Consider the following 14,633-nt stretch of genomic DNA (forward strand, 5'->3'; position numbering starts at 1 on the left):
ATTCTCCCAATAAACACTTGTTAAAGAAGTGTTGAAAAATACAAATAAATTAGATTTACAATCTGCAGGTAAGTGAGCTTTACTACAGTTATTAATTCACCATAAGAAAATCATACTACAAGGAAATTCAAATCAGCAAGGCAAACTGAGCAGCTCGGAACCCATCTCTAGGTCACGTCTTGATCCACAAAAACAATGCATGTAAGATATGAACATTACATCAAGAAAATATAAGTTAAATGTGAAAAAAAACCCACTGTCTTCAGAATATTTTTTTCCATTAAGCTGGTTTAATTGCAATTATGATTTTTTTTGTTTCATGATTCTTATTGGTGATTCTTTAAAATTTAAAAAATTTATGATTTGATTTTTAAGTGGCTATTACAATTCAGTATTTTGTAATGTATACAAAGTAGTATTAAAGAGAGAATAGTTTTAAAAATCACCTTAAATATGTGCTTCAATGAAAGTACCAAATAGAGGTTCACAGAAATTCAAAATATCATGAGATGCCTCAGTTTTCTTATACAAATAATGCCCCAAAACACCCAAGCACTAAATTTTTTCCTTCTTAAGGTTAATAGAAAAACATATAGGATAATATAAACTAAGAATGTTAATTAAGAACTACGGTGGCATCATTAATTTAGATATATGAATTTTGATATACACTATTATAAGCATCTTTGCAATGAAGACATAGAGATTTATTATTTAGGTACCTTGGACATTTAACTTGATTTTGCCCAAGGCTGTACCAGCTGGATTCTGAGCCACACACATGTAAGTACCAGCATCCTCTCTGACAGCTCTGGAGATCTGCAAGCCACCACGAGGAAGAACTGCATGGCTTCTACCTACATCATAGTTACAAAAACAGAGTGAGAAGAATTTTTATTTTCATTAAAAAATCATACCGCCTTCTGAATTATAAAACTGAGTTGCCATTATTTTCTTGATTGAAATGGTACCTGAAGTGATGACATTGATACCTTCCTTTTGCCAAGTGATGAAAGGACTGGGAGTCCCTGTTGCTTCACATGGTAATAAAATGGGATTGTTTAGAATGACGGCTAGTTCACTTGGCTGAGGCTGAATGACTGGAGGCTCTATAAGAACCAATCAACAGAAATAAGCAAAGGCTCTAGTTAGTAGCATAAATGTCTATAGTAGCCATGAGGTTAAACATGCCTGAATTCAAAATTCCAAAATATTAGTGATTTCGTTGTCCCAGAGAAAAGCAAATAGCAGTCATATCACATTTTTTGAGTCTTGTTACTATAGCCAGTCTCCATTAGAAGAACTTCATAGAAAAGACTAAAATCAGAAACAGATCATAAAAATTCAAGAAGACAAATAATTTAGGGGTTGTTTTATGTGGCTTGTCATCTGTATGTTTTCTTGAGTCTATTGAAGAACATCTATCAGGCTTTCATATCCCCAAAATCTTACTGTGGTTTATGACTCTAGATGGTACCACCTGTCAAGAATAAACATGACTTAGAAAAGTACAACAGCAAAATTTTAATGAATAAATAACCTTTCATACCTTGGACATAAAGGCTCACATGTCGATGTGCAGAACCAGCTGCATTCCTAGCAACACAAGTGTATCTTCCAGCATGGCTTAATTGAGTGGCAAATATTTCAATTGCTCCTAAAAAGGAAAAATTTTTCATGCACAGTGCATCCCTGTTTTTCTGGTTTGATAAACCATGTCTCTTTGATTCTGTGTGAGTCTGCCCCCAGCACAGTAGTGCATGGCTTGTACTCATACTTGTACCCCCTGTGCTTACCTACCACAGTATTTTTTCAAAAATCACTACTGACAGCTTTATTTAGGCAAAACTTACAGACCATAAAATTCACTGATTTAAAGGTACAATACAATGATTTTTAGTATATTTACAGAGTTGTGCAATTATAATTTAATTTTAGAAAATTTCCATTATGCCAAAAGAAATCTCACTCCACTTATAGTCCTGCCTCACTCTCAACCCCAAGTGTAAGCAATCACAAATCTAATTTCTATATATATTGGCCTTTTCTGGAAATTTCATATAGATGGGATCATACAGAAGGCTTTTGTGTCTGACTTCTACTGTGAGCATAGTTTTTGAGTTTCATCTGCTGTAGCAGGTGCCAATATTTTTGTTCCATTTTATTGCTAAATAGAATTCCATCCTGTGAATTATCCACATTTTGTTTATCCATTCACCAGTTGATGGACATTTACATTGTTTCTATGCTTTTGGCTATTGTGAATGATGCTGTATGAACATCTGCATATAAGTCTTTGGGTGGACATATGCTTTCATTTCTCTAGGTAGGGACCTAGGAATGGAGTTGCTGGGTCATATGGTAACTGTTTAACATTTTGAGAAAAGTGCTAAACTGTTTTCTTAGCACATTACTTTGTGCTGAAAAGTAGTTAATTTATATTTTATGACTTTACTTGCTATCTGTTTATGCAGATTTCTGAAATAGCCAAAATACTATGCTTTGAAAGCCAAGTTCCATTCTGAGAACAAATCTTTCATTATTTCCCTTCTACTGAAGAAATAAACAAATTCTCTTTGAATAATATGCCCACACTCACAAACCCTCAGGATGTTAGTTGCTACTTTAATCTCCAGTGTACCTCCCCAAAGCAGGATGAACTTACAGAAACACAAATGTGAATCACTTATACTTCCATTTAGGTGAATTTTTTTCTCTTTAATATTATAAAATTTTCAATACTTACATTCTATAAATGATGGTTACTACCACCCTCAAAAATTATCCATATCATAGCACTTAACACCCAGTCCTACTTGCTAAATTATTGAAACCTTAAAAGCAAGAAGCCTGTCTTAGTTTTATATCCTCAGAAACTCAGTGGAGTATTTAGCCTATTTTAGGTACTAAATGTTTGTTGAATGAATGGACATTCTATTTGGCCAATAAAAGAAGTGTGGTTCACTCAAAGGCAACCAGTAAATTTGTTAAACCTTAGGTTTAGTAAATATGCACATAAAATCCCAGTGGTCATGCTTAATATATTCATATCAGTCTCCTAGATATTATTTGTTATCTTTAGACCTTTTTTCTATTCCTTTCCCAAGTTCCCCCTCCCCACTCTTAAGTGCATTTTTTCCCAGATGCCTAAGCCCAGGAATACAGATGTACTTTATTCTTTTATTTTGGTGCAACAGAAGTCCAACTAAGGCCATCCAGTAAAAACGAATCCAATCAATAGCTGTGTAATCACTGAGCTGGGTCTTACCTGAGGACAGAATTCTATAGCCCTCTCCTCTGGGAAGCAGTCTTATACCATTTTTCGCCCAGTGAATTGAGGGAAATGGAACTCCTGAAGCCGTGCAGGTGATCACGGTGGGGGTGTGTGTGGTTACTAGGAAGTCAGTAGGCTCATCAGCTATGGAAGGTGGAACTAAAAGAAAAACAACAAAAAGAAAGAAAACTACATGTTCCCAACCTTTACAGATTTCCAAAGCCTCCTCATATATCCTTCTCTTTCTACACTGAAAGTGAATGCTTGGTCAGTGGAAAAGGAAGCTCTCTTGTGAAGTAGAGGAATGATGGAATGATATCATTATAATAACTTTCAGTCCACATACTAAGCCAGTTCTACCTTGGACAGTGAGATCCACAGTTCTCTTATCCTCTCCGGCATCACTTGTCACAGTGCACTCATAGGTTGCAGTGTCATCCACAGAAGGGGAAATAATTACTAGTGAACCTGAAGAAAGGAGCCTAGAAGAGAGATTTCAAAGTAATGAGGTGCTATGTATCAATTTTCACAAATGTTTCTAATTGGTTCAACATGGTACTATCTTGTGAATTGAGGGAAATGGAACTCTTTCCTCATGTTAAAATGAGCATCATTTTATGCATCAGACTTTAAGTTTATATGGCAGTGGGTTAATAGGACCTCAACCTTGACATCTGCATGAAGCAGTGGTGTGGAATGATCGTGATAAGAGGGAATCTTGAATTTTCTGAATGCTTATAGCATAATCAACCATGTTCTCCCAGGTGAAATACAGTGAAATGAGCACACTGATGATAGCCATTGTTTTTTTTTTTTTTTTTCTATTCTTTTTGCGGTATGCGGGCCTCTCACTGCTGTGGCCTCTCCCGTTGCGGAGCACAGGCTCCGGATGCGCAGGCCCAGCGGCCGTGGCTCACGGGCCCAGCCGCTCCGCGGCATATGGGATCCTCCCAGACCGGGGCACGAACCCGTATCCCCTGCATCGGCAGGCGGACTCTCAACCACTGCGCCACCAGGGAGGCCCGATAGCCATTGTTTATTGACCATTGAACACATTCCCGGCACCATCTCAAATGCTTCACATTAATCATCTCTAAATTTCACAATAACTTTGCAGATTGGTATTTGATTATTTCTACTGACAGATGGGTAACTACAAGTCTGTCTGTCTTGCACCCTTCCTTACTTCACACGTCTCTTTACATGTGGTGGATACCGTGGAGATGCATAGTACATAAATCAAAGAGTCTTTTCCTTAGCTTTGAATCAACTCAAAACTAAAGTGATCTGAATCACTTCAAATGTTCAGAAGGTTGAGTAAATACACATACATTATTTAAAGTAATCTAATGAATCACTTTGCTGTACAGCTGAAACTAACATAACATTGTTAATCAACTATGCTCCAATATAAAATAAAAATTAAAGAAAATATGTATCAAAATGAAAAATCAATAAATCTTTTAAATTTCTAGTGGTTGAACACACTAAAAAAATAAGTAATCTAAATAAGAATATCTGTATTCTTACTTCAAACTGTGCAATGATGAATGGAAATGATTTGATTCAATGGAAACATATTTGACCTGCTTTTTTATTCAAGGGCATTGTACATTTTTCCCATAGTATATGCTTTCAAGTCACTAAACACCCAATGCCAAAAGATTAAAAGGGTGAGAAAGAGGGAGAAGCAAGAGAGTTTCAAGTGAAACACTCCTAGTTTCATATTTCCTGATGTATCAGAACTGATTTTTGTTAGGGTAGGTCTATGAGAACATTTGCTTTCAGTACTATGGCAAACCTTTTGCAAGATATCTATTAACTCGAGATACAAGAAATGATGCTTATCTAAAGCATCAGAAATCCCTAGTTTTTTTTTTTAAAGGTTAGTCTTTAAAAAATATGATGTCATATTAAGAGCAATGGTAATCAAGCTGGAAGAGCAATGGTAGTCAAGCTGGAAGAATACAAAAAACTAGGACGGGCTTCCCTGGTGGCGCAGTGGTTGAGGGTCCGCTTCCCGATGCGGGGGGACACAGGTTCATGCCCCGGTCCGGGAAGATCCCACATGCCGCGGAGCGGCTGGGCCCGTGAGCCATGGCCGCTGAGCCTGCACGTCCAGAGCCTGTGCTCCGCAGCGGGAGAGGCCACAACAGTGAGAGGCCCGCGTACCACAAAAAAAAAAAAAAAAAAAGAAAGAAAAACTGGGAGAAAATGCTCTTCTTCCTCCCTCCACATGCTGCCAAATACCTATGCTGTATTTCAAGGTATAAAATTTGATTTTTATTCTGCAACTAAAACTTGTATTATTTCTACAGAATAGTTTTTCTTTTATACCAAATGATGTTTTTATCTTTTGTCTTTATAGAATTCCAAAAGATACTAAAAAAAAAAGCAGAATGGAAATCTAATTTTTTAGAGCTCAGACAGTTATCTACAGGACTTATGAATACAGAAGTTGCACCTATAATTCAGAAATAAGATTTTAGGTTGAAAAACTAATTTTACGTTAAGAAAAAAATAATATGCTCTCTACATAGTAGCTAATTCTTCATACTTTATATATTTGCTGTCCCCATTGATAGAGTTTAAATGTTAATTCTTTTAAAAATTATGTTTCTAAATAATAGGTGGAATTGTCCAGTTAAATTATTCCTTACCGGTATGAATTCTGATTTTGATCCACATTAAGAAGATGCCCATTTTTTCTCCAGTTGATTGATGGTTTTGGTATCCCAGTAGCCTCACAAGCCAGAGTGGTTTGAACATTTACTGTTACAGTTATGTTGGTAGGACCCAGAGCAATAGATGGAGGAACTAAAACGAAGTCACCAAGTAAGGAACACGTTCAGTAAATAGTATGCCATTCGAAGTATCTCTGCCAAACTGAAATTAATCATTGCTAACTTGCTTTATAGTTATGAACACAATAAGGTTCTGTGAATTTACACAGTGTTGTGATGATGCTCTTTATAATGGGTCTTCACTGCTTATAATATAGTGTAATACATTTAAATAGCACTAGATATGAAGGTCTTTATGTTATGCCTCACTGGTTTAGGCTACCAAAGAATATCTGACCCAAAGATTGGATGTTATTCATAAAAGAACATTTACCATGGACTTGTAAGTCTATTCGCCTGCGATCTGTTCCAGCAGCATTGGTAGCCATACACAAATATCTCCCACTATCAGTAACATGTGCTGACTGGATGTGAAGGAATCCATTTTCCAAGATGGAGTATCTATAAGAAAGATCACAAGTGAGGTCCTCCAGATCAGCCTTTCTGATTATGCACATTTTGATTGAGAACATTATAAAATACCCAGTTAAATCCATTTTTAGTCCTTTTCCTACTTCAGAAATTTATAATACCCTTGGTGGAAAAAAAAAAGGATATTCTGCAAAGGTGCACAGCAGATGGGCTTGTGATCTTGGATAGATTATAATCATTACATTTTGAACATAAGCCTTAAGAATTATGCTTTTAAAATACTATATTCTGATCCTCATTTAAGATGAAGAGACTCAATTTAGAATGAAAAGACCCAAATAATGCACTGGATCAAAGATTTAAAAACTTACATTTCAGTTCTTACAGTATTTTTTATCCTTTTCCAGAATTGTTACCTTGCATGATTCTCAGATAGAACAGCTCCATCCTTTCTCCATGTTATCCTTGGGGTTGGCACACCTTCCGCAAAGCATTCCAATACAGTTGACTTATTTAAGTGAATGACAAGACTCTGGGGGCCACTCTTTATGCTTGGAGGAACTGCACAAGAGATGCATGTGGAAAACTTCCTTTATATCAATAACATAGCCTGAACTAAGACTCTTCAAAGGTAATACAAAGTGAGACTTGAGTCAAATGTATGGCTTTGCCTACAGCTAATTCAGGTTAGTATAAATAGAATTGGGGTTTAATTCCTAAAGTCTTATTCAAGATAAGATTTTATTTAAAAATTTACTTAAAAATGAAGAGTAAATGGGTGAGGAAGCTTTAAATCCCTGATATGGTGTATGAAATCTGGCTTTCTAATGAAAGAGGCTTGAATAGAATAAAAGTCAGCTCTGGTATGATACAAATTAAAGATGATATTTCTTACTTCTCTTTGGCCAAATAATGGTCAGAGAATGTTAATACTGGAACAACTTCACTTTAAGTAAAGGATAGAAAGTGGGCTGTTATAACAAAGCACATCTGTGATTAATTATGCAAGTCTCAGAGTGTGTATTTTATTAATCATTGAGTTCATATGGGAATAGAAATCTTGAATTTTAATTTTAGTGTTAGAGATATTAGCTGCCTGGGTCACTCAACTTGTAAAGTTTCGTATATTAAAATTCCAAAGGGACAGTTTTGAAAAAGTCTGTATCATATTCTTGAAATTTGGCAGATTTTAGTGTTTAGATTTCATATTTGAGAAAATTACAGTCCCATGGAAGTCTCTGTCTAGCACATATATAATCAAACACCAACATCAACAAAGGTGACTAAATAATTGGCTACTTGTCATCCAGAGATTTAGTGTATTAACTTCTCCAATGGCTCTGATCTGAATGACGCAAAACATCAGGATATGCTGATAACAATTGGACATATATTGTCCTCTAAGAGAAATGTATCTTTTTTTTTGGAAATTGAGTTAGTTTGAATATAGTGATAGTACAAATATCACATGTTGTCTTTATGAAAAGAAATAAGATAAGCACAAGTATTTGTTTAGTATGCTCATAAAAAATAAAAATGTTATGATCTCTTTAAATGCCCTTATCTAAATTTTAAAATTGTGAAAGAGTGATTAATTTTTCTTACCATTTACAGTGAGAATAAATTCTCTTGTAGTCTTTCCTGCAATGTTGCTGGCAACACAGGTATAATTGGCTGTATCACCTAGATCTGCATTATTAATTTGCAAGTATCTCCCTCCAGATAGGATTCTTACTCGAGGTGTTGCCTGGATTCAGCAAGTAAAATTTACCATTAAAATGTCGGACAAATAAAATAAAATATTAATCATCAAAAGTAACTATAGTGAACTGTAGTGCACCTGTCTCCCAGTATCTCTGTCTGCTCCCCCCACTGCTATCCTGGTATCAAAAACTCTTGGGAAATATTTCTATGAGTGTAGTTAAAGCAAGTGCACAATCAGTGTCTCCAGTTCTTCACAGTGACGGCCACAATGAACCTCTCAAGGATGAAAAGGTGTCTCAAGTTGGGCCCATTCGAGCTCCCCAGAAAGACACTGCTGGAAGTGTTGGAATAAGGCATATTTTTACTGGAATCACTGGTAGTGAGGATGACATAGCTTGGTGGCAGTCTTACCACCATGTGGGGACAGCTTGCTCTGAATCTAAGACATAAGCAGGGTTGGGATTCAGTCAAGAGATGCTTGACTACATGGTTAGAGCCTCTGGATCTAGTAATGCCTAAAGCTTAAGTTCACCAATTACTATAGCTAATAAATATCTTTTTTTTTCCATTTAAATTATTTTGAGTTTGAATTCTGTCACTTAAAGCTGAAAGTTTCCTGACTAATAAATTAACTTAGGTTAACTTATAGGAAATAATTATCCTTCAACATATTTAACATAAGTAAATAAATGATTTTAGTCTACAAATATTTATTAAGCACTTATTTTTCGTCCAGGCAAGGGACCAAGAATTATGAAAATGCAGAGACCTATACTGAAATAAAATACTGAAATATAATAAAATCTAATCTCTGCTATAATGTCCAATTGGGGATTGTTCATAGACTTTAAAAAATGCCAGGTAACATCAAAGCCTGATATTTTCTGATTGTGCCTAAGTGTAACAACTTCAGGAGAAGCCCAAATAAGATTTTTCTACCATATGGGTTCTGTCCCAGATAAACCTATATTTCTAATGAAAAAAGTTGTTCACACTAATATAGACAGTTCAGGTCAATTTATCTTGAAAGTCCACACATTTTCTCTAGGCCTTTCCTTGCTACAGGGGCTATTAATGGTAAACTTTTATTACTTCTGATGAGAATAAGTGATTTCTTAAACATACATGGTAAGTTCTATGGAACATATTTTAATGTTGATATGGGTATAGCAGGATTTTAGGCTAATAAAAAAATTCTGAGTTGATTCTCATGTCTTTCTTCCATGAACATCAGTAAGTTCTGCCAACTTATTCAGTCTCACTACAATTTTCTCTGGTCCTCTTCTCATTTACTGCCAGTGATTCTTCCAAATTTGATTTCTTTCCTCAGATAGAACATCATTCTCAGCTCATGACCTTAATTCCTACTTCATTGAGAAAATCAAAGCCAATTGCCCGCAATTTCTCCCTCTCATCTCTTGCATATGAATGCAACCTTCCTTCCTGTTTTTCCATCTCTGTGGAAAAAGGTCAATGCTTCTGTCCAAGGCTAATCTCTTCACCTGTCACCAGGGTCCCAATGCTTCCCCACTCGACACACTTAGTCCTGTATCTTCCATCTCTTTCAGTAAATAAGCATATACAAATCTCTTTTGTATTTAAGTAACAGTCCACAATCATTTCCACTTCCTCTTCTTTAACTCCCCCAGACAGCTGTAACCTGTCTTCTACTTTGATCACTCTATTGAAGAACCGTTGTTCAGATCTTTAATCAAGTCTATGTATTGCCAAAGCCAGTAAATACAACTTAATTTGTATCTTAACATGGACTCTGTTAACCACTCCCTCTCTCTTCCTTGGCTTTCAGTACACCAATGTCTCCTATATTTAATCTTATTTCTCTGAGTCCTCATTCTCAGTCCCATTCTTCTCTTCTTCCTTTGCTCACCTTTTAATTGCCAATGTTGCCTTAGGCTTTATTCTCATTTACAGGTCTTCTCACACTGTGTGCTTTCTGGTTGACCTCATATAAACCGATGGCTTCAGCAACAGGTTACACCATTGAGGACCATCAAATCAAAGATGTTTTTGATGAAATATGGACCCATATTTCTTAGTGCTTCTTAGAAGCTCCACTTGGATAATATATAGGTAATTCAAACTCGAAATATCTAAAACTGGACTCATTTTTTCCCCATAACTGTTGAAATCAGCCTGTCCCAGTACTGACATCACTTGGTCATATCTGAGATTAGCCTGAATTTCTGTAGCATCAACATTCAATCAGTCCGTATCTGAACACCTAATGGTCTAAAGTGAAATGCACACATGGGAGATAAGACTATGGAGAAAAAGTCAGAGCATGAAGGGCTTTGTGAGCTAAGCTGGGCAGTTTAACCCGAATCCTGAAATCTATGGAGAATCATCAAAGGATTTTAATCAAGGTCTACTTCAACCATACCAAGCTACCTGCAGTTCCTGGGACAGCAGCATTCCTTCTCCTGTAATGTCTTTGTACATGCTATCACTTATGTTTGGAATCCCCTTCTTCTTTCTCACCCAACATCTACCCAACATTTAAAGTGAACTCACCCTTTCCAAGAGGCTCCCCTGGGCTATTCCTTACCCTTCAGTCTGGATTACTTGCTTCTCCCCTCTGTTTCCATAAAATGTTGTATATCCCTCTTAAGATATTGTTTACTGAATATCAGCAGTATCAATTTTCTACAATCTTTGATATATTTCTGTATATTTTAGATAGTCTGTGAGCTCCTTGAGGATCAAGATTATTCTCAGGGGCAATCATAGTGCCTAGCATTATAATAGGCACACAATAAATAGAGAAACTGAGGCACAGGACTGTTAAGTGATATGCATGATGATTTAACAAGGAAGTAACTCTCAGAACCCAGCCTCTCTGTGTTTGGCATTTGTGTGATTTGATGATGGTGAAAGTCTTTCTGCCTTATGTATTAGGGACAAAATTTCCTTTTATTTAGGCACAGTGTACCACAATAGGTTATACTAACAGGATGAGGAAGACCAAAGGAGAAACAAAAGGATAAGTAAGTACTAGGATAAGGACAATCAGAGCATTCAAAGTCAAGGCTTTGAGCCAACCCTAAAAGCCTATTTAGGATCCTGGGCTGTGACACTATAGGGCAGCAGACAGATATCACCTGAGCATGGGAACCTTTAAAGAGCCAGTAACTGTGTTTTCAAAGATTCCAGTCCATATTCCTGGTGTTGCACAGATCCTTGGGGTCACTCCTGAGGACCAAGTTTAGGCTAGGGAAATTCAGTAATAGGTTTGCCCTAGGGAGTTGGCAGGACAGGTCAGGTCTTTTGAGACTCTATGGTTTCTTCCCTCTCAAGTAAAGACAAATGATACAGATGAACCTATTTGCAGAGCAGGAATAGAAAGGCAGATGTAGAGAACGGACATGTGGACACAGTGGGGGAAGGGGAAGGTGGGATAAATTGGGAGATTAGGTTTGACATAAATACACTACCATGTGTAAAACAGAGAGCTAGTGGGAACCTGCTGTATAGCACAGGGAGCTCAGCTCAGTGCTCTGTGATGACCTAGATGGGTGGGATGTTGGGGGGGAGGGAGGGGACATATGTATATATATGGCCGATTCACTTCACTGTACAGCAGAAACTAACACAACATTGTAAAGCAATTATACTCCAATAAAAAAAAAAGACATAGCTTAGTGTTTCAATTCAACTTTGATCCACGGGCTCCAGGAGATATATACTTGGGCCAATTTACAGAGTATATGAATCAAAATACCTGTCTTTTGCCTCATAACTAGCTACTAACTACTCCAAGAAGGCTGATTAAAGGACCCTGTGCCCACCCCTGTAATGTTGAATAACTAGTAGTCTGACACTGTTTGGTTTTATCTCCCTAGCAAGGACTCTATTGCTGATTTTTTTGTCTCACAATGAATCTGTGGAATTTAGCAAGATTTACCTGTAACCGTTCTCCATTTTTAAGCCAAGTGATTACAGGTGGGGGCACTGCATCCGATTTGCATTCCAATGTCACTTGTCTGTTCCGTAACACAGTGAAATCCTGGGGCTCATCAGTTCCAGCAATATTAGGGGGGACTGGGCATGAGAACAAATACACCAAAGGCTTTTAATAAACAGGATATAAAATGATCTGGATTATCTGAGGTGTTCAACGAATGTTGCTTCTGCTGTATGAAATAAAAAAGCATAAACTTAAAACATTACTCATTCAATTTATAGTACAATGATTACAAATAGTGAAAAATTTTTTACCTTCCTCAGTACTTTCGCATACATCAAATAATGAAATTCTTCCAATGGCCAAGTAAATGACAGGATAAGTAATATAATCACAGTCTAAGTACAAAGAAGGCATTCCTTGTCTAGCTCTACACTTGGTAATAATTTTCTCTGAACATCATATTTTAAAACTTCTAAATTAGGGTCTGCCCATTATAATATATAGAAATATGTACATTTTCCTTAATATGCAGAAAGGGGGAGGGGCAAAATAGGGGTAAGGAATTAAGAGGTACAAACTACTATGTATAAAATAAATAAGCTACAAGGATATATTGTAAAGGGAATACAGTCAATATTTTATAATAACTTTAAATGGAGTATAATTTATACAAATTTTTAATCACTATGGTTTACACCTGAAATTAATATAATATTGTAAATCAACTATAGCACAATCTAAAAATGTACCTTTTTTATGTGACTCTTATATACACAATTTACATGGCAATTAGTGGCAGGTCTAATTTTTGTGTAGGACTGGCGGCGTGAGGGGAACACTCCTATATTATGCCAGCCCTACAGGTTGTGTTGCCTAGTCATTCAGGCTATGAGGAGATAAAGATCTTCCATTAAGTTCTTTTAATGTTCCTCTCCATGAAGAGTAATTCCCATTTCTATGTCAAAATAGTATCGGCCACAGTCTAATTGGCCCAACTTTTCTAGAAGGTAATTTGGCCTTAAATGTGTGTGTATGTATGTGTGTGTGTGTGCATACATGTATGCGCATGTACTTGCATATAATCAAGTAAATATACCTACAGAAATTTATCAAAACAAAATAATTAAAGGAAGAGGCCAAGACACATGCACAAAGATGTCTACAATAGTGTGGCTTATATTGGTAAAAATACAAAACAGCCTAAATATCCAAAAATAAGGAATGTATTAAATAAATAATGGCATATTCATAAAATGGGACATCATGGAATCACTAAAAAGTAATGTTATAAAAATACATTTTTTGACATGAAAACACGTTCGCCATACCACTAAGTTAAGATAAAAAAAGTTAAATACTATATGCTGTATGATCACATTTCTGTGACAATATTTATATGTAAAAAGGTCTTTGTGTGATGAGATTATGATTGATTTATATTTTTATCTTTATAATTTATATTCTATGATTTAAAACCAACGAATATGAATTATTTGTGCAGGAACAAAACAAATAACTCAAAAAATCCATTAAACTATTCCCAACAATAGTTTAATGGACTACTGTGATCAAATATAAAAATCAGATTTGCAAAATACATTTTTCCTAATATATAAACATAGTTTTATGATATGTTAGATAGTTGCTCTATGTTCCATAAATTATGCCTTTTAATTAGGTATTAATGTATGATGGACTGCAGGACATTTTGCCAACTTTACCGTGCACTCTCACTAAATATTCTTTATCATCATCTCCTGCAGGACTGGATGCCAGACACGTATATCTTCCTGTATCTTCCACCTATAAAATTCGAATAAGTGAATGACACAATGTTAACATGCTGGTGTTGGTGATGAAAATAAATATCTATTAGAATGAATATAGAAGTCTCACACAAAGCAAGGTATTGTTAAGAGTACAGTAATAAAATTTAATAAATGGTTTTAACATTTGTGATTCAATGTAACTTATATATTTAATCAGTTAAGTGTATCAGTTACATTTGATACTGATACTAGCATGGCTTGACATCTGTTACATGTAAATCTATGTATTTGACATAGATTTAACAAGGTTTTGATCTCAGAATGTTTGCATATTAGGTATATTTAATGATCTCAGAAAGGGCAGATACATATAAGACCTACCACCATACATGACAGACTAGATACTACAGTATTTATTGAAGAAATAAGTATTTATGAATTTAAATTGCAGACTGAAAATTCTACTGGAGTCTTCCTGAAGAAAATAAAATACATTAACCAACCAATCAACTAACCAACCAAAAAAGTAAATAAAATATCAGGTTATTTTAATAAAGCACATTAATACCACATTTTTAATCTACCTTTGATATACATGGTGAAACAAAATAGGTATATTATGTAATTTGGCTGTAAATAGGTCAGGCTGACAGCAAAATCTACTATTTTCTGACGAAAACCAGAAACATTTCTTTAAAAATCTCCATACATAGTTTCCACTGGAAGTGTTAGTCTTCATTCATATT

General features: G+C 35.6%; 1 protein-coding gene across 5 annotated transcripts in view; it reads right to left on the reverse strand.

Annotated features, from left to right (window-relative positions):
- The window catches only part of HMCN1 (hemicentin 1), a gene marked incomplete at its 5' end in the record, with an annotated part of 518,370 nt that overhangs the window by 103,709 nt on the left and 400,028 nt on the right, over positions 1 to 14,633 (reverse strand). For all 5 annotated transcript variants that reach the window (XR_014293546.1, XM_082615777.1, XM_082615778.1 and 2 more), the window contains 11 exons: positions 723 to 857; positions 972 to 1,109; positions 1,550 to 1,657; positions 3,269 to 3,433; positions 3,635 to 3,756; positions 5,935 to 6,091; positions 6,392 to 6,519; positions 6,906 to 7,050; positions 8,095 to 8,236; positions 12,116 to 12,252; positions 13,840 to 13,921. Coding sequence is in view for 4 of the 5 variants with exons in the window: in XM_082615777.1 (XP_082471903.1) it covers positions 723 to 857; positions 972 to 1,109; positions 1,550 to 1,657; positions 3,269 to 3,433; positions 3,635 to 3,756; positions 5,935 to 6,091; positions 6,392 to 6,519; positions 6,906 to 7,050; positions 8,095 to 8,236; positions 12,116 to 12,252; positions 13,840 to 13,921 (1,459 nt within the window). The remainder of the gene's footprint in view (positions 1 to 722; positions 858 to 971; positions 1,110 to 1,549; positions 1,658 to 3,268; positions 3,434 to 3,634; positions 3,757 to 5,934; positions 6,092 to 6,391; positions 6,520 to 6,905; positions 7,051 to 8,094; positions 8,237 to 12,115; positions 12,253 to 13,839; positions 13,922 to 14,633) is intronic.

This window comes from Mesoplodon mirus (genome assembly GCF_964341445.2).
Source record: "Mesoplodon mirus genome assembly, chromosome: 3".
NCBI classification, from domain to species: domain Eukaryota; kingdom Metazoa; phylum Chordata; class Mammalia; order Artiodactyla; family Ziphiidae; genus Mesoplodon; species Mesoplodon mirus.